The sequence below is a fragment of the Tympanuchus pallidicinctus genome, unplaced genomic scaffold (genome assembly GCF_026119805.1).
Source record: "Tympanuchus pallidicinctus isolate F22 unplaced genomic scaffold, pur_lepc_1.0 scaffold22, whole genome shotgun sequence".
NCBI classification, from domain to species: Eukaryota; Metazoa; Chordata; class Aves; order Galliformes; family Phasianidae; genus Tympanuchus; species Tympanuchus pallidicinctus.
This window is the reverse complement of record NW_026294739.1, coordinates 6,193,833-6,215,214: the sequence shown is the minus strand read 5'-3', so window position 1 is coordinate 6,215,214 and position 21,382 is coordinate 6,193,833. Positions and strand designations below refer to the sequence as shown.

General features: G+C 40.1%; 1 protein-coding gene across 9 annotated transcripts in view; it reads right to left on the bottom strand.

The window, feature by feature from the left end:
* Positions 1-7,433: 7,433 nt before the first annotated feature.
* PXYLP1 (2-phosphoxylose phosphatase 1) overlaps positions 7,434-21,382 on the bottom strand; it is an 858,650-nt gene continuing 844,701 nt past the window's right edge. For all 9 annotated transcript variants that reach the window (XM_052687073.1, XM_052687068.1, XM_052687074.1 and 6 more), the window contains 2 exons: positions 12,620-12,759; positions 7,434-9,719 (listed from right to left, as the gene is read on the bottom strand). In XM_052687073.1, the coding sequence (XP_052543033.1) occupies positions 8,788-9,719; positions 12,620-12,759 (1,072 nt within the window). In that variant the 3' untranslated portion in view covers positions 7,434-8,787. The remainder of the gene's footprint in view (positions 9,720-12,619; positions 12,760-21,382) is intronic.

Below are 21,382 nucleotides of genomic sequence, written 5' to 3'. Positions count from 1 at the left end.
AATGGGAACAAAAGGAGCTCCTGCTGAGATCCAAAAGCCAGTAGCTGTCACTCCAAAAGAGCTGACTCAACCACTCTGGACTTATAAATAAGTTTGTACTACCATTGGAAAGGAGTCGCCATCATAGTGGTGCACACCATCATCCTCAATGGAACAACTCCACCAATGACCCACCACTACTAAAGACCACTGACTGAACTGTGAACCACATTGGATCCACAGTGGTGACTATCTGCCTTTCGCTTCCTACAAAGACTCATTGCATCTTCTTTCCTATCTTTTCTATCACTCTCCTTCCCATCCCCACTACCCTAATTCATAATAGTGTCCATCCTCCCCTTCCCCATCTCCTTGATTAAGATTTGTAATAAACTGGTCAGACAAACATTTGAATCATTGTTTCTTAATCTCACGCCAGGTATGCAGATACCAAAGAACCTCCTCTCCCTCCTATAAATTAGAGTGAGACAACAGTCTGAGGGAACTGGGCATGTTCAGCCTGGAGAAAAAAAGGCTAAGGAGAGACCTGACAGCACTTCTAATACATATAAACAGGAGGAAAATGAACTTTTAAAACTGTTGGATAGTGATAGAACAAAAGGGAACAGTTTTAAAATAAAGAGAGGAGATTTGAAAGGAGATTTAGGTTAGATGTTACAATAAAATTTTTCACTGATAAGGTGGTGAAGTACCAGCAAACATTGTCCAGAGAGACTGTGGATGTCCCATTCCTGGAAGTGTTCCCAACCAGGTTGGATGGGGACCTGGGCAGCCTGATTTTTGGTTGCCTGATTCAGCAGTTGGCAACCCTGCCTGCAACAGAGTTGTGGGAACTAGATGGTCTTTGAGCCTACTTCCAATCCAAGCCAATCTATGGTTTTACCACAGTACGTGACTCTCCACCCAAGTCATGTTAAAAGTCAGACACTACTGAGAGGGGAACAAGTAAGGTTAGGAGAAGCAAAAGTAAGCACTGTCCCCTTACCCCTCAGTAAGAAATATCCAAAATAGTGTTTATTTCATATCCTGTACCAGAGCTGTTTCAACTTGTGCATTTATCAACAGCAACCCAAAATCTGATACCTAAAACTTCAAACAATCATCTAACGTTCAATATTTGTGAAACAGCCTCTGTGAAAGTCTGTGGGTGGACTGGCAAACAAACAGCAAAACTATTAATGCAACAACTACCAGAAAGCAAATCTCCATCTACCTGTGTGCCCTGTGATGTCGCCAGAAAGTCAGAATCACTCCGTGACCTTACGATAGGACAGATGCCTAGAAATGCCCCGAGCACCCAGCCCACCTTCAGTCCTGCTGGGGACTTTTGAGGCGTCAACATCTTCCCGCTGGAACACGAGACATCGAGACCTTGCCAGCCCTACATGAGACGTCGGATTCCTGCGAGCGGATTACGAGCCACCGCGGATCCTGCTCGAGGAATGCCAGATGTCAGAGGTCCTGCCAGAGACACACAAGGTGTCCGTCCCTGCTGGACACAGCACACGAGAGGCGCTGAGAGCCGGAGATGGGAAGGAGAAAGTGCCGGCAGGAGAGAAGGCTGAGGCACCGCACAGCTCTTCTGCCTCAGCTCTACGGACATCGCTTCCCTGGACTGCAAAAGGAGAAGCGTCAGAAGCAGCTCGAGGTCATCGCTCAATTCCGCTCCGCTCAGCCCCGGTGACACCCAGCATCCAGGTCTGGGCTCCCCAGTACAACAGAGCCCACCTGGGCACACTGCAAAGAGCCCAGCGAACAGCAGCCAAGCTCCTGGGAGGACAGAAGCATCTCTCCTACAAGGAGAGCTGGGACTGCTCCTCACACCAGTGCCGAGTACAGGGGCAGGATCACTTCCCTAGTCCTGCTCAGCACACCGTTCCCAATATGAGCCAGGATGCCATTGGCCTTCTTGGCCCGCTGGGCACACTGCTGGCTCATATTCAGCCAACAGTCCGTCAGTACACCAAGATCCCTTACCATCAGGCAGAAATTTAAAAAAAAAAAAAAAAAAAAACTGGCCATATTTGATTGCATTCCGAGTATCTATTTACTCTTTCTTCTCCTTTTGGATTTTGAAAGAAGGCTGGCTTGCAGTCTAGAATAAATACCTTTCCCTAGCTTTTTCTCTATGAACCTATGCTATGCTATGAACCTATTCAGAATCTCACTGAAGTTAAGAACTCCATCGACAAGACAACAGTCCTGTTCACGTCAACATGAACAGAATTTCACGGACTGATTTCCGACAGGGTAAAAGTTGTCAGTCACAGATACTCAACTCCGGCAAGCCGCAAGCAATCCCAGCGACTGCCGAGTGACCCACGGGCTGGCCGCCCCGCCCTCAGCAGCGGGACGGGAACTCGACGGCTCCTTCGCACCCTGGCAGCGCATGACGCCGCCTGCAGCGCAACCTGCGGTCGCTGCCGCTCAGACGCCGCTCACAGCCAGCAAACTCGCACAGGACTGAAGCGCTGACAGGATCGCGCTTCTTACTGCACCCCTCACAAATTCTCAGCTTCATTCCCGTCCCAACTTAAACCACCACCTTTTTAACGACCCCAATACGCATTTTACTACCACTTTTATATCTAAAAATTAAAACCTTGCTAATCTTAGCTTTTTTGCTGCTTTACTGCACGTCTCTTGTGAATGTCTGCGGCGATACCTCAATGCTCGAAGCCGTGGCGTAGAGGAGCAGGAAGAAGAGCTGCGTTTTGCCTCTGTGTTCGCCTCCTCCACGTATTCGCCCCGCCGCCCGGGGACGCAACCGCTCCGATAGCGGCCGCCTGCTGTTGTGACCGTTACGACCGTTGCTCACCGCAGGGCGGCACGAGCGCGCGCCCGCATCAGAGCAGGTTGCTCGGGCCGCGCGCCACGGCGCTTTGCTCGTGCTTTGCTGGCGCTCGGCCGCTGCTCCGCTGTGCCGCGTGAAGCCGCGCGAAGCCGCGCGGGACGGAAGGCGGCGCGCTGGGGGAAATGTCCGGCTTTTGAAAAAGTAGGAGACGCTGAATTTGTCAAAAGCCCGTATAAGTGGCCTTGTGAAAGGAATGCATTACGTGTATGACCAGTTCAAAAAGAAGACTGAAGTTAGAAACTAGGAGACCAGCATCAGCTCATCGGAAACCAGGCTTGGCTTCCTCCCTGTTGCTCATCACTGTTGAAGCAGTCAGGCTTTCTGAAGGAAGAAATAATTTTGTCACTGTTAGTGCCAACCTTCACAGCTTCTGAATCTGCAGATTCTCTTCTCAGCTCGCTCTGATTACAGAAATGATTGGAGTTGCCGAGTCCAGCAGCCCTGTAGAAGTGAGACAACACTGAGTTTATCCGGCAGCTGGCCTGGAGCCATTAATGTTTCAGTGACCTTCCACCCATGCATGCAGATGTGCACACTCACACACATGCACTGTGTCACCTCCTTAACTGGCCTTGGACATGGCCTGTCCCATGGCTGCTCCTGGATCCTTGGGCTGTGGCTACACGAACCTGGATTTACAACACACACTGCCATATATATGCACAGAATACGTCCCTCCAACCGATGGCATCTGAGGTATGCAAGACCCTGTGACTCTGGATCATAGGGGGCTCCACTCCACGTAAGCATACAGAACAATCCCATCCATCCAAGAAAATGGTTAGAAATGCAGTTTGATATGTTTACAGGACAGACTGTGGCACAGAGAACAACCAAATAAGCGTAATGCCTAGCAACACCTTATTGAGCAGATGACCCTTTTTATCCCCTTAACACATCATTTTCTTATGTTTGTTCTTCCTCGAACACCCTTGATTCCTCCTTTTTGGTGCATCCCACAAGCTCTGTACAATCCAAAGGCGCTCCTCCCCTGCACCCTATAATGAATCCCATACCTCAAGTAGGCAGTAACACCCCTTGGGAAGCAAGGTAACCCACAGAGCCTCTCCCATTTGACTCAGTTTCCCACCTGGACAACTGGGCTGGTCCTTCTCCTGTGTCAGTCCTTGGGAGTAACTGGAGCACTGCTTCTCCAAGATGGGGTTCCCCATCCATATTGCTGCTCTGTGATCCTTTGTGTTCATGGAAATGAGCCCTTTATTACATAACCTACAGTGAGAAAGGGGTTGCATTCAGAGACCTTGGCGCAACAAGCAACTGGAATCTGTAACTTGAATCACACCTGCTGTCTTCTCTTCCGCATTCCTTCCCTTCCTCTTTTCATTGAAAGACCCTGCTTCTTTGCCAACGCAGATGTTAACACTGCAGAATGAAGGGAATACCTACATAGCCTTGTACCAAGGCAAGGTTTTGGTATACTTAAAGCAGCCTCCTGTTCTACCTGCTGTAGGGCAGATTCATGAGAGAATAAGCAAAAGAGATAGAGGTTATATTTTCTATTTCAACTATTCCTTCTTTTATCTTGTTTGTCCCATTTTGGAAGGGTCTTCCACAGCAACACCTTCAGCACTTCAACTCCCTCCCCATCCTCCTCTCCCCACAAGTTCCCCAGCGACCAACTTCTGAATGACATCTTACAGACTGAGACATTTATGTATTATTAATTTTCCTTCTACAAAAATAACTGTCTTCAAATGAAGTCTGGAATGCTTTACATTTTGAACTACTTTTCTTACCCTTTTTTTCTGCATTTTAGTAAAATTTTAAGTGCTCTTAACAATGATTTTTGTCAGGATTCAAGAGGATAGCAGAGCAAAGTCACTTTTGAATATGGCTGTCCAGGATTTTGGAAACAAAGGTCTTACCCCATTTTTGTTTTCAGTTTGACAGAACAACAGCATAAGCAGTCCTCAGTTCCTGTGCTATGAGTGGAGCTCTGGGTAAACCAGCAGCCCTTGCAAGGGGCTGTGCCAGCCTTCAAGGGAGAAAAATCACAGTAGCACACACAGCAATTAATTGTTCATACGCAGAACAGACTGCATTTCAGGTGTATGATGTCTTCAAGCTTATCAGAGAAACAGAGACTACTTCATTTTGATTTGTTTTCATTCTCTAAAGTTTATAATGTTAGCTGTGATGGTGGGAAATTAGAGGGGGAAATGAGGTATTTGCACGCTTGCTTACTGAACTACATGGAAGGAATTGAAAAGTTCTGTCACTCAGTAAAGTCCTTAAGCAGTTTACCACCTTGGAAACTTAACAGAATGCAAAATTAATTTACCTGAGGTATGTTCTGATTTGCTGCATCCCATCACATGTTTATAAGATGTTAGCTGCTGTTGCTTGCTGCTGCTGTTGTTTCCTCTTAACAGAAATTGTCATAGAAATTTCTAGTGTTCAGCACTAATACTCATTACTGAGCCTAAATCCACAATACCATTTCATTCAAGAAGATCACAGAAAATATAACTGGTCTTTGCAAGGTTTTTTTTTTTTTCTTTTTTCTTTTTCTTTTTTTTTAATGGTTTTAACTTTTACTTCTCTACAGGAAGAGTCCAAATACTGTCAAGATCAGTTGTGCTTCCAAGGCAATAGCTGAACTGATATCAACTGTGCAATTCAAAGTCTCTCATGTCTCAGCTACTTGAAAAACTGACATAGTACACATACATAGCATGGCTCCTTTCATGTGGAAAAGGGGAAGAAATCAAACCACAAGGCCAGCAAACCCCCAGAGACAAAGCCAGCAAACTGTCAATTCTGCTTTATAATTACACACACTATCAGCTTTATTAACTTCAAAACTTGCTGTGCTGAAAAGAGTAGGACTAAAGTTGATACATAGGACAGCAAAGCTGCAGTGACCTGGAGAATACACTTATGCTCAGCAACGTGAACTCCTTCAAAATAGATTTCACAGCTATCATTATCCTCACTTCGCCTCACGAGATTTTGAGCACCTGCTATAAATTAACAGTAATTCACTTTCACTGTGGAAAATGTGGTCTCCTTTTCAGTCTGCAGGATGGAAGTCACTGGCAGCATACTTGTTAACACCGCTTTTCCACAGTGCTGCAATTCCAAAGCAAAGGTGTTTTTTTTTTTCTTCAGTTAATTCACGCTAAATCATTTTTGTGCAACAGAAGAACACCATGAGAGGGCACCTATTTCTTTATTTTCCCTAGCTCTCAGAATGCATTTTTCAAAGAGAATCTTCTATCTGTGCTATTTTACATGCAAATGTTTTGTATTTAACTGCCTTCTTGGGCACTCCCAAATACAAACATAAAACAGACAGCTCAAACAAAACCATAGAACATTCCCAATGTTCAAAGAGCATTTGAAAATAAGGCTGTTATACCTACCAGAACTGAAAGAAGTAGAGGGCAAAAAATGAGACTGCACATCAGCACTCACAGAGACATATGTAAGCTGAATTTTATAAGGAAAAACATGACACATTTCAACCCAGCTACAAGTACTCAACATGTTTAAACACTAGTTTCTAAATACTGCATTCAGTGCACAAAATGTCCCAGTCCTACACCAATTTAAAGGCAACCCCAGGATCTCAAACAGCATTCCTTGAAGCAGCAGCATTTATTTCTGTTCTGTTTGACAAAACCCTGCAATTGCTCAGATCAATGTTTCCTATTTGAAAGGTCTAATTCATCAATCCATTGCAAGAGCGTATTTAACAGATCTAGAATATGCCTTTCTCCATTGCCCAGGTAGATCTAAGACTCAAATTCAAATATAAATTCATTCTCGGGTGCCAATTTAATCATAAGGTAAGCCAAATTTTAAAACCTTGTCATTGAGTTTGATCATGCAGTTGGCTCACCATTTTGTTTCCACAATTAACTCAGGAAGTTGCATACAGGATCTCAGCCCTGCAGCTCTTCCTTTTAGATCTTGCAGTAGCATTACAGCTGTATCAAATCTTTCAGAAGAGCATATAGTCATAAACTGTGCAGATACAAAAGACTAATTAGCTTGCTTTCCTTTTTCTTCCCACACACGTTAATAAAAAAGCAGACAGATATAAAACACCAATAATAGGCACAAGGTGATGTTTTCTGCATGATTCCTGTAAATGGTCATCAAAGATCATCAGAATTCCAACAGATATCACTCTGCAGAGCAAACTACTGAAGAACCCTTCGGACTATTTAGCACTTACTTTAGACAAATGGTCTAGTTCACAATTTATAAAAAGAGAGTTCATCTTTCACATTTTGTCTTCCTGACTGCCCTCCAGCAGACAAACACATATGACTAATGAGTGAGATCTCTGATCTCTAATCTAAATCTCTAATCTAAACACTAATGACTAATGAATAAGAGTGGATCCCTTCGGCTGAAAGAAAACTTTTTCAGCAGTTACACACTCTAATGTGATATTGATGAAGTGTTCACCTGCTCTCTCAGATTTGGAACAGGAACACACAAAGTGAGCCAATGCAGAAGTTATTCAAGCAACAAGCAGCTTAACAAAATACACTTAGGCTTGTTACTGCTAACGACTGAGGAAGTAAAAATAAATGTAACACGCAAATTCACAGAGTCCCTACATTTTTATTTAAAGAAATACATTCAAATGCAGCACTGAAAACAGAGAGTGAAATATCAACAGTTAGAGACCTATGCTTAATTATGAGGGGTTTTTTTGTTTTTTTATAAACTAGCACCACTGAGTCACGAGTCACAGACTACTTTATTTCTAGAAGTGTAAAAAACCCACCCTCCAGAATTATAAAATCTCTATCGCTTCTATTAAAAACTATTTCTCAATTTACTGTTCCTAAAGAGATGAAAACAGTTGGAATACAAGTTCTCATACCTACACACTCCTCAGGTTACCAATAAAAGACAGTTTATTCTTAAGTCTGTACATCCTGATCAAGGGAAAAAATGTCTGGAAGTCAGCCTTTCACAGCTCTTTACAAACTGAAGTATGAAAGATCTACTGTGCCATAAATTTACACAGTGTAGTAGGTACACAAGTCTGATCATACAAAATAAGAGCATCCTAGCCCATAAAAATACTAAAATCAGCTACAAAATTCTTAGTGTTTAGCCAAGCTGTCTCAAGCAGCCACTATATCAAATTCCAAAAACACTGATTTGTTTATAGCACGGCAGCTTGAGCATGTTCACAATGGGAAAAAGCCCACACCTCACTGTAAAACTGATTCATAATCCTAATTTCCCATTCAGATTTAGTGGTAATATTAGTGTTTGTTACCTATTTTAATACAAGACCATTACGTATTTGTAGATTGTGTTTGTATTGTTCAAAGTGCTAAAAGTGCAGTCAGAGAACAGAGTTTTGCACACATCTTCCAGTACACCCTTCTCTGGCACAGGCAACGTATAAGTATGTATCTGTAGGTCTGTGAGGTCAGAAAGGCACACACTCATTTGTACATGCTCAGGTATAACCAAGCACTTTACTTTAAAGTCCTGTTCCTAAATATTAAAATGCTTTCTGAGTAGGGAGCACCCAGAATGTCCTACAAACAGATGTCTGAGTTTTTATAAATATCCTGATACAGCTGCTTACATGATTACAAGATAATGGTGAAAAAAGAATGCTTTGTTTTTAAACTCGTGGTGTGCAAGTATTGCTCTGGAATACAGGGAAATGAAATCTGTGCTCTCTCACTCTATCAAGCAAAGTCCAACATTACAGTAGCTCACGTGGTTTATCAATTCATGATAGTTAACACAGACAAAACACTTCCACAGTATCTGTTCTTCTACTGGAGACCATCTACAGTTTGAATGAAAAGGAAACTGAAGAGTGTCCCAAGCGATATCATTTGTCAACAAACAACAGAACTGAAACGCGCCTCAACCAGAATACAGACTTTCACCGACACAGAAGTTAACAGTTTCACTTTCCTTCCCTACAGTGGTCTTCTACGACATGCATCATAATAACTAGTGCTGTTAAAAACTAAGAACATATCCCTCTTCACAAAGCTAACAAATTTTTCTAGCGGGCACATTGGCTTGCTGGAACGTTTATAATAATCCTTGCAGAATGAGGTCTGGAATGTGACATCAGCACCATTATACAGGATGCGGATAAAGTGTTCTTTGGGTCTCTTCCCATCCTGCCACAGCTCAAAAACTAATCTGGCTGCAAATCGTGGAAATCTGGCCTCTGTAATGCCCAAGGCACTAAGAACAGGTGACAACGTGACATCATGTGCAGAGTGAAGAACAAATATTTCTTCTTTCTTGCCTTCTGCAATTCGCTGAAGCCGATTAACAGTCTGGTTGAGGAGAGGGTGAGTAGCCAACAGGGCATACAGGAAATAGAGTTTCTTTTCCTGTCTTTCTCTCTCATCCTCCAACTGATGTCTTTTGATTACTTTGAAGTGTTCCATACCAATGCAGCCAGTTTTGGTACAGGGGAAACTGACATTGTGGCAAAAATAGCACAAGAGAGAATCTATTGGGTTAGAGGCTCTCAACTGCCTGGTAGGAATGCCAACAATCTTTGCCATATCCACATATATTTTCTCCAAATCACCATTCTTCACCCGTAAGCTGTACTGCCTGCGCTGTTCCTCTTCTAGGTAGTGGTTCCGCATAGGACAGTCGCAGCTTCCAGAACAAAAAATAGTGCTCCACTGATGCCTCATGTTAATTTTTTTCCAGTCAAAATCTGGTAAAAAGGTGTAAAGCAGCGCCAGTGCACTCTGCAGGGTTCGGCTTTTTCCTGTTGTCTCCAAGTAGAGCTGTTTTGCCGTCCAGTCATTCAGCAGCAGTTTATGTTTGTTTATATAAATTTCTCGCAATAGTTGTCCATTTCGCAAGTGCTGTACGACACCTGAAAGAGATTTTTTGCTGTTTAATTTTTTAAGAAGGCACAACACATGATTATAATCTCCTTAGTTTTGATGAAAAAAAAAAAAAAGAAAAAAAAAAAAAAGAAAGAAATAGAGCTAGCATTACTGTTAAAAGCTCCGTTAAAAACTATGAATGGCAAAATTGAGCCTCACCTATTCTTGAAGACCAGAATCACAGAATGGCCTGGGCTGAAAAAGGACCACAATGATCATCCAGTTTCAACCCCCCTGCTTTGTGCAGGATTGCCAACCACCAGACCAGGCTGGCCTTGAATGCATGCAGGGATGGGGCATCCACCGCCTCCTTGGGCAGCCTGTTCCAGTGCATCACCACCCTCTGTGTGAAAAACTTCCTCTTAATATCTAATCTAAGCTTCCAGTCTTAGTTTAAAACCATTCTCCCTTGTCCTATCACTATCCACCCTTGTAAACAGCTGTTCCTCTCCTGCTTATAGACTCCCTTCAAGCACTGGAAGGCCACAATGAGGTCTCCCCAGAGCCTTCTCTTTTCCAAGCTAAACAATCCCAGTTCCCTCAACCTTTACTCACAGGAGAGGTGCTCCAGCCCTCTGATCATCTCAGTGGCCCTCCTCTGGTCCTGTTCCAAGAGCTCCATGTCCATGTACTGGGGGCCCCAGGCCTGGATACAGTACTGCAGATGGGGCCTCACAAGAGCCAAGTACAGGGGGACAATCACCTCCCTGTCACTGCTGATCATCCCTTTTTTTTTTTTTTTTTTTTTTTACGCAGCCCAGAACCCAGTTGCCCTTCCAGGCTGCAAGCACACACTGCTGGCTCATGTCCAGCTTCTCGCCCACCAGGACCCCCAAGTCCATCTCTGCAGGGCTGCTCTCAAGGAGCTCTTTCCCCAGTTTGTATAAATACCGGGGATTGCCCTGACCCAAGTGAGCACCCTGCAGCTGGCCTTACTGAACCGCATGTGGCTCACATGGGCCCACTTCTCCAGCCTGTGCAGGTCCCTCTAGATAGCTTCCCTTCCTTCCAATAAATCGACTACACCAATCAGCTCGGTGTCACCCACAAACTCACTGAGGGTGCATTTGATACCATCATCTGTATCACTGATGAAGATGTTGAAGAGCACTGGTCCCAAGACCAACCCCTGAGGAACACCGCTTGTGAGCCGCCTCCACCCCGATACAAATGAGATACCTGCTGTTCTTTCAGTATCTCTCAGATTTTAGGAGCTAAACTGAGATACAGACAGAAAAAGCTAGTTTTGCACAATTAGTTTAAAACATTAGTCATTTAATATTGCTTTTGAAACTAGAAATATGGGAATGAATGGGTCTAACATTACTATAAAAATAGGATTGTTATCAACGTGGATCCAGACATTACCTGAGTCAGGTTCCCAGTACAAATGTGTACTCTCTGCACATTTACGTTAGTCAGAAAAACTACCAGGAGTGAGGATAATGAAAACACAGAATGCAAATTAGCATGTAAACTCAAAAAACCAGCCTGAAAGTGAAGAAACCACATCAGGCTTCTTCATCTTCCTTCAGAAAGTAGAATCCTAGACTGACTTACATTGGAAATGACTTTAAAGATCTAGTTTCAAACCCCCTCCCCACAGGCAGGGTGAAGTACTCAAATTGCTTGGTAACGTTCACACTAGTGCTTTGGCTTTATTTAGCTGGATAGGAAGAAGGCATGTACCCTTCTCCCATACCAGCTCCAGAATCTATCTTGCTTGTGTTATCCTCCCTCAGCAGCCAACAGACAGGCACAAACCCTTGATTAACTTGAACATTTTTATAACCTGCTACAGGCAATAGGAGTCACAAACATTAGCCCAGTCATAAAGTGTGCAGTGATGAATCCAGTTTCATATGCAATCTGCTGCATCAGTAAAAGTCCCTGGTAATCTGGCAAGAATCTTCCCAAGATCACTTGGCAAGACTTGACACTGTTGCCTAACACAAGTTTATCTTCTGATGAGGCACAAGAACATGACGATTTGACAGATCATTTTTGGAATAAAAAAAATATAGGAAATTGGCACCATACTAATACACTGACTTTGACTTCAAATTCAGTTCAGCTAGTTACTCTGAATAAAAATATAAACAATTCCAAGAGCTCTAAAAAAAAAAAATATTTCTTACTAACATTTTTCTCTCTCCTTACCTTTTGCCTGTGGTGAAAACATCCATCAACAAGGCAGAAAAGATGAATCCATGCCTATTAGCCCAGTTCCCTTAATGCTATTCAAACTTTGTTAGAAAGCAAAAAAAAAAAAAAAAAGAAGAAAAAAAAAAAAAAAAGGAGAGTAAAAAATAAAAGGAGGGGAAGGAGACAAAGAAAAACTAAAAAAGCATCAGATATTTCAAAGATGTTCTACTTTGATAATATAAACAAATTTGTTACATCTGAATCTTCTTGATGTAGACTCAGCAGTTCTTTTACAGGTGAAAACTGGCAACTAACTGATTGTTCTTCAGTTCCAGGATCTTTCTGAATCACAAACTAACCAATAAAATTACCAAACCTTCCTCTGAAGGACTGTAATTTTCCACCACGTCATTTTTCATAAGGGTGACAAAGCAATTTTGTGGTTTGGGACAACATGAATTAAAGTTGTTCTAACTTCTTAATAATAAAGTTGAAAGAGATGCCAAGGGTGACTGACCTTAACAGAACGCAGGCAGGCTATAGAAAAATGTTCAGTTTCTTGGATGGATACCACTTTTGGCAGAGAGTTCAGTACTTGACTCCTATCCCAGCAAAATCAACCTATGACCAATATTATGATTTTCCCAAAGAAAAGCATTTATTAAGAAAAATAGAGCATATGCTTTCAAACAGATTGTGTTAAGAGAGCAGAGGAAAATGTAAAGCTGCCACAGAAACTTACCAGTCTGTGTAAGCTCTCCCATTTCACAAAGAGAATGACTAGGGTAACGAGGCAGGCTGCTTAGGGTTCCATCCATTTGGGCTGCAGAGCCTTTGGACATGTGTTTAATGAAAGCTTCCAGCTGAGGATGAGAAGGTTTCCTAGAGAGACAAAACAAAATGTGAAAATTTCCCAAAGTATACAGAAAATATTCTGTCAGCTCAAAATTTCATGGTGACGTTCCTTCCCACTGACATCTGCTCTTACTCAAGATTTCTGCAGGCATGCAAAAGAAATCCTACTTATTTAATACCAGAAAGCTAGAGGAGATCGATGTCTTGGCGTGATAAAATTATGGTATCTTTCATAAAATAATTTCCAAGGGTTTTTTTGTTTGTTTGCTTGTTTTGTTTTTGTTTTTTTTAACGCAACTGTACTGTTGTAGTTTTTTTTTTTTAATTAGATCCTTTCAAAAAAGAGCAAATCTCTCTAATTTCTGCAGTCCTACTGCACTTTAACAACACCATCAAAGGCACTAAGCACTATGTTAGATACAGTCTACAGTCTCGGACTTAACTTCAAATTTCTTCAGGCTGCAAATCAAATAGCACAGGTAGCTGATGGTATCTACAAAGCTGTTCCCAATGACTCCACTGAAAGCAGAGCCCATTGTTTTGGGTATTGTACCATTACGCAGGAAGAAAGAGGCCAACGCTGCCAGACACCTTACATGGGTAAGACTAAAGCAAACTGCACTGTGTCCTAGTTAAGGAAAAAAATGTTTAAACAATACTTAATGTACCTAATGCATGCAGGCTCTACAGCTGAGAAAACATTGGAAAAAAAATAAGAGATTATACAGAGATTAATCTGAAGAAATATCAATACAAAATTGTCCATTTAATTCAACCTTGCTGAATGTATACTTGTATCAAAAGCAATAACTAAAATGGCCCACATGATCAGACTGCATTATACAAATGTGAGTTCTGACTGCAGATGTGAATATCATTACACTAGTGGTGATACATTTTTAAATCAAAACACAACGCAAATTATTACACAAGCCCTCCTACATCTAGCTCCTTTCCTCTGTTGTCAGAATTGTCTCTGAGCTAAGCACAGCTTAGACAGAACAAGGCTCCGCACACACTTATCACACGGCACAACTGATTTCTGCTGTGTCCCACAAATACAGTATTTGCTAAAAGAACATTAGGAGAAAAACAAATATTTGCCCCTTTAGAAATGCTTCCTTCACACCATACAAGATGCAGACCTCTAATTCTAGAACAGCTGTGGTCTTCACTAATTTGACACTTCAGCAATGACCCGAGGAACCTGGGAACACAAAGAGCCAAGAAACCTCTGTACCTTTGCAAATGCCCCAGAGGAGCATGGCACGTAACCACAATATTTCTGGCAGTACAATGCAGCAATGTGACCACTATGCCTTTTTCATGCAGAGATTCAAGACAAAAAGCTGGCTAGCCCAACCCAAGTCGACAGATTTGGAGGAACGGACTGCTGCAGAGTTTCAGTCATCCCCTGAGAAGACTGGATTTTTTTCCTCCACATTTAAGCTTACTGATTTTAACGTGTAAGTAAAAACAACTGACTGTAAATATCCCCATGATGCAAGGAAAGAATACAAATGGAAAAAAATATATTAAGCAAAAGAGTTGAGGTTAACTCGTTGAAACAGAATTCACATCAATGAATGTTTAGACTCAGTTCATTGTTGTATGGATGTGCTAAAAAAAAATTAAAAAATAAAAATGCTAAAAAAAAACAAAACAAAACAATGCAATTGAAAGACATTTAAACCTTTGAAACAAACAAACAGCAACAAAAAAAATGGACCAAATTTCCACAACAGAACTTTACGTAAGTATTATTTCCCTTCTTGAACATCAACACTTAATGTGATAAATAATTTGAAAACCCATGGTTTAAGTCCCCAGGCAGCACTACATAAACTGCACTTCAAGGCTACTTTTAAGCATCATTTTATTTTTCAGCTCCATAACATGTTTGTGTTATTATCCACACACAAGCAACGATTCACAGTCACCTCTTTATTTTTGTGCAGAACTAAATCAGAAACTGTTCAGCAACCCATTTCTGCCCCGGATGGTTCTTGTTCTATTGGGACTTCCAGCCTAAGCAGTCTATATTGTGGATGTTCCTCACGCAATAAAGCCATTTAAAAATAAAACTGAAAAAGATTTCATCTGAGAACTCTTACAGAAGTCTGAGTTTAATGTTCATTGTAAGCATTCAAATTTTGCTAGAATAATACGTGGTTTTCATAGAAAATCCTCAGGATCTAGAAAAACTTCCTTAATTACAGACAGAAACCACAAGAGGGAGCAACAGAACTGCTAACGTATCAATAAGTGCCTGGAATCAAAATTTACCAGGACGAACATTTTTCATACTTACAAGGAAAAGGCAGAAGAGAAACTCTCTTAAATGAAAAAGCACTCACTGCAGAGCTATGCTCACAGCATGTATGCACAGGAGATCTCATATGAAACAGCCCTTCATCCAATATAAAGCAGGTCTTGGAAATCACATTGTCATATCACTTTATAAAACTGCACAAGTATTTAACTTAACTTCAGGGTAAAGAAGAAGGAAAAAAAAGAAGAGGATTCCCAAGAAGTTTGCACATTCATTGGTAAGAAAACATTACTGTAAGTCACAGTATAATGGCCAATCAGAAAAGTGCTAAACAAGCAAAATGAGAGAAAATTTTCAAAGTTTTTCATTTTTAACTTCAAATGAAAAAGCAGTCAACTTATATTTTAAACGCACAACTACCTCTGTATATTACAATTTTAATATCTCAATTAACATTTGAGCAGAAGCAGAAAAACACAGAAGGTTTTCTTCCTTTGTAAATCAGTTGAGATTTTCTGTTGCACCATTACACACCACAGAGCTTAATCCAGCTCCAGATGCGAGCTCCAAAACTACTTCTTGCACATTTTGCTATTTTCACAGCCCAGTAGCACTAAATGGAAAAAACTGAGAAAATTAAAGTCATTAGCAAATAGCTTTCTAAGCTTATTACAGATGTAGCGGGCTGAACTACCCATTTTCTACACTTCGCATTTGAAAAGCTCTAAACATGAACAAAATGTCAGCCACAATCTTCCTTAAATCTTATTTACTTAATTAGCAAGTCCTGCAAACACATGTATCAGAAATCTAATAAAAATGAAACTGCACAACTGTTCTGCTTCTTTTGCTGCATTCTATTGGAACCAAACCTGTACCAGCACAGCAGTCAACAATCACTTGAAAAGGTGCATTTTTCAGTGTATTCATTTATCTTTTCATCTATGTATGTAAATGCAAGTTACTTAACTTCAGATTTATTTTCAAGTAAGCACAAATTAAGCATCTCCTTGAAGAAGCACACAATGAAACATGACTGCTAGACATATTTTGAACACAGAATACGAGCTTACTACTTGTTAAATGTATCTCAAGGGGAGGGGATCAGACAACAGAAAAGCCATTCTGCCCGAAAGGGACAGACGTGTCAGGATAACACACCTCTGTACCGAATGTAATTCTCACACATACAACACCACTGTGAATATACCAGCAGTTCTCCCAGTTAACCCCACACAACTGAGAAAACAAATTTTGCTGTTAAGTAAAGTGAGTTTTTGGTTGGTGGGTGTTATAGGCTTGTTTGCTTTACAGCACTACTCCAGCTACTAGCTAACAAACAATTCCCTTCCCCACCCCAAGATTTCTCTTATTTAGAATATGAATCCTCCTGTAGAATTGGCCAATTTACAGATGCCGCAGGAGATGGAGTATCTAGGCAACACAGCTAAGACTGCTGGGACTGCTGGAGCTGGAAGCAAAGAAAATTACACATTTGTATAGTTGAGAAGACCAAAATATCCTTAAAATTGCATTTCCATTGAAGCCAGCAGAAAATAAAAGTGAAATAAAAAGACATCTACTGTAATTTGCTGGACACAATGACAGTGCTGTATTGTATTTAGCAATGTATTAACATAATAAATATTTCCAAATTGCTAGAAGGGAAAAACATTATTTAACATCACTAGCAATAGCCATACCTTTTCTAATTTTGAACATTTCTTGCCTATTTTTTAAAACTATTAAATCGCCTCCTAATATTTTATTGTTGCAAAACTTTTTTTTTTTTTTTACCTGTAACAAAAATGTGATGCTTCTTTTTGCTTGAATAATACACTCAACATACCTTTTTGTTATTTTCAAATGAACACCAGGATAAATTAAATAGACTAAATTGCTTGTTCAATATTTAAACATTTTACAAAGGTCTTAATAACCTTTAAAGAGACGTCATATTCCAGCATTACTGCTACACTGTTACTAGTGTATATAGAAAGAAAATTATATTGCACAGCTATTTGAAGCATACGTTTATTTCTGCCAGCAACAGAGCTGACATCTCTCAATAAGAAATTTCCTTTCAGGGTTCAGATACCAAAACAGAAATAATTTCTTTTTTTTTTGCTGAGAAGCAAACATTAATCTGTTGGCGGTTCTGAATTAGCACAGCAAAGTCAGAAATAGAGTACCACAGTGAGCACATGCATGTGACACCTCAGAAAGGCTGCTAAGGGATTAGGGTTGACTGCCATTATGGAACGATATTTTCTCAGAAACATAGATGTAATGTATCTACTTTCATGTATTATATATACGCAGAGGTATGAAAACTCAATTCATGCAGCTGAACATTAGGTTCCCACACACTGCACAGCAAAGCCTCATTTCTTGTACAGCAGCAGAGAAGCCTTGTTACAGGACATTTTTGCCAACCTGTCCCCATTCGAGACATCAGTGTCATTATTTAGGAACTGCAATGAGAGATGTTGAGGTTTTCCACTCCTAGATAAAGTGGAGTTCAGACTGAGTGCACAGAAGCCTCTTTTAGGAGAAAACTAGCTCTCTGAGCTCAGTACCTTTGCTTAGTAAGTAAGGATTATTTTAAAATAAGTCACAGCATGAAGACAAATGTCTAATATTCCATCATCCCTGCCAGACTGGACAGTTAATTCACCAAGTAAGAAGAAACAGTCCATGTTTCTCAGGGCTATTTGTCTCAGGACTACTAAGAAAAATATTGCCATTCATTTGTATTATCTATTTGTGAAAGATTTTCTGTGATTAGTTTAACATTGTTTCCTACCAAGGCTATTAGAGCAGTAAACCAATTGAAGCCTTATTTCTACTATGCATACTGTAAAGTGAAATACATTTTTTTTTGTTTGTTTTTTAAGAGTGATGACCACAGCATTCAATCTATCCTGACTCAAGAAACTGAACATGCTATTGAATCACCTACAAATTTGAGACTACTGATTTGTGAAAATTACAAAGTTAATCTCATTAAAATGAAGTGTATTTAAGAAACAGACGTGGAAAGGCACTACACTAACAGGACTATCTGCAGCTACTATTTATTTATTTTTAATAATTTCCAGACTCAGACAAGTTCAAGAGAAGCATAAACAACATAGTTTCACCACCACGAGATGCTACAGAGAGACAAAATATGTTGATCAAGGATTATGATTACAAGAGAAATTGGGAAAAAAAAAACTAATTATTGAGACCAATTAATAAGCATCCATTTATTTAAAAGTTAAAACTTGATTGTTTGCCAAATGGAAAACAATCAGTCGGCATCACTTAGCAGAACTGAGAGGTGAACTTTTCATTCTTCCTTACCTCTGTCATGCACTGTGCTGCCCTCTCACAGCAATGCACTCTGGAGTCTGCAGTAGATCTAGATGCCTCAGCAAAGAACCCATGGAAACGGAAATTAATATGACTGAGATGGATTTCCAGCCCCCAACCCCATTTAACTGTGAAAATGTAACTTCTGTTAGCAAATGGAGAATCTGCAGGAGCCAGAAGGACCTTCTGACAAGGAGCTCCAGAAACCTGTGTGTCACTGGCTAAGCAAATGCAGCCATGCCAGGCACGTGCCAAGCTTCAGATAAATGAACATCTTCTTGCAATCCTATCACATCAGATACTGTCTCCAAATCACACTGAAGGCAAATTACTTATTGTTCCCAACACAATTTTTCTGTGAAGCTCAAGTCGCCAAAATAAGTGTTAGGTGAAAGGCCTATACCATTTCCCTTTTAGAATGCAAGAAAACAGAAGAGCCACTAAAACAACAATGGATTACAGTAGTCTTACAAAAGAGATCCTTGAGACAGTATTAGTACTTCTGGAGTGTATTTATTCATTAAAGTCTTGTAGTCTGTACATTCTTAAACTCTACAGTGACCCAGTCAACTTCTCTCTGAGTCTTCAGTGAGGTCAGAAGAGACTGAGATCTTTCATCACCTAATTGTGGTCTGGCTTATGCTGTAACCTCACTACAAGGAAAATCCACACCCTTCCTTTAGCTCACAATATACTACTTGTCTCTACCCCACTTTCTCATTTTTTCTGAGAGCCAAACCTAAAATTCTTCATATCAAACCTAAAATTCAGGTACTTGTTGCAAAGCTTTTTATAATTAATACCAACAGCTCTCAGAGCGCCTTGAAACTTATGCCAATTAACCAAGAGTGCTATTAATTTATAACAGTCTTCTGAAGTCATTGAAGAGTTTTCTAAAAAGCATTTCTTGTCCCTCTCAGATAAAAATTCAAAGATGACACATTGCATACGTGTTGCTTTTTGACACTTGACATATAAGGCACAAAGGGAAGAGAAGTAGGTGGTTAATTTATTCTCCCAAAAAGCAAACACTACAATGAACAGATTTTCACTAGCACCATTCAATTTTCTCGAGGACAAAAGTATACGGATTATTCAGCTCCCTTGTGGAAATTTGCATCTAGAACAATGAAAATAATAATATTAATTTAAGCCTTGGATGGAAGAAATCTCCAAAGCATTTAATCCATTTGCTTACATTCATTCCACGCTTAGATGTCACAATCCATAATTCCTAAAACCTAAGTGCAACTTCAAGGCTACTCTGCATACCCATTAGGAAACCAAGGGACTGTAGCATAATCTGCTTAATTAATGAATTCCATCAGCTGAATGCCAAGTCAAATAAAGAACAGATTGAGTATGAGCAGCATACTTATCTAAAACCAATGTCCAGAAAGCTTAAACAAGCCAGACTTTTAATCAGACATCTCAAATTAATTACACAGCATAAACAAGCCTTCAGTTCAAAGGTAGCAATTATAATATTGTAATATTGTATATGTAATATACAATATTCTCTTGTAATATTCTCTGAATAGGTACATTTGCAATCAAGTACCAAATTTACATCATAAAGAAGTATAAGCCTGAAAGCCAAACACAGTAAATAGATTCCTGATGCTAAAATAATAAATATTCCATTTGAAACAATGATAGAAACATTAACAATTCTAGCTGTATCCAGAACTGTGAGCTGTAACATATCAGGTCACAACGGTACACCCTTTAATCTGTTGCTCTTTCAAAATCAGCCAAAAGATCCATAAGCTTTGTACTCCAGAAACCAATTGTTGTTCTTCATTCATGTGGTGATGAACGCTGGTGGATATATCACTTGTAAACTGATGTTCTAATGCTTCATAAATTGGTAACAGCCAGGGGTATCTACACTACTGGTCTCACATCCTGAATTTATGCCCTCTTAACTATATGACTTGGTCACTCTGTTGGCAGTGTCAAAAGATGCACTGCATCCTTGATTTTTTTATGGATAGTTATCCTGATTTCACAGCCTTCACATTGTATTCTTTGCCTGAAACTGTAGAAGTAGATACAAAAGTTTCTCTGATAAATACAAAACTGAGGTATCATGTGGCAACTAACACTGAGAAATACAGCAACTCATCCACTATTGTCACTTGCACTTAACATCTCTGCAACAGAGATTTCTCACGTTCTAGCGTGATATATTGAGTAAGCTCAGAGTATTAGATCTGGAAGGACTCCAACAGGGATCTGTATCACACTCCTTTACTTGGTATATTATTCTGAATATAATCTCACCTCTTCGAGGGTGGTCATTAGAAGTGCTATCACAGCTATCAGCAAAATGTTCCTTTTTCATCTTGTTGAAGAAATTAAACGGCCACACTATGGCAGAGATATCTCAAGTTTGGTGTCTTGTCTTCAGTCTACTTTGAGTACCAATATAAGACAATTAGTGAGCTTGCAGTGGGTGCAGAACACTGTTAGGGTTGGATATCTCTGAAATAATTGAAACTTCTCTTGGGAGATGTCAGAGAACACTAGGGAATGCCATTACTTAACAGAACACTGTATGCAAATATATATATATATGGAATATTGTATATGATTAAGAACAAACAAAGCCTATTAACTTTTTTTTTTCCTTAAAACAAGCCCAGATCTTCAAAAGACTTTATTACAATACTTTCATGTATGTGCACAGATGGGCTAAAACTGCTCATGCTTTAAAACTTTTGTAGGGTCACCCACTATAATAACTGCAGTTTGGACAAAGATACAGCTATTTTTCAATTACTCGTGCCAGGGTTACATTAGAACACAGGCTGTAACTGAAGACAACAAAGTCCTGCAAATTTCAGGATATTAATCACAAGGGCAATTTTTTTTTTTTTTTTTTAATCTTTACCTTTATAAAAATAAAAATCATAAATACTGCTCATCACAGCAAGCTACTAAAATTCTAATTTGGCTCATTAACCTATCAAAATAAGAAAGAAACTCACATTTGGTGTATTTGATACTCAGAAATGC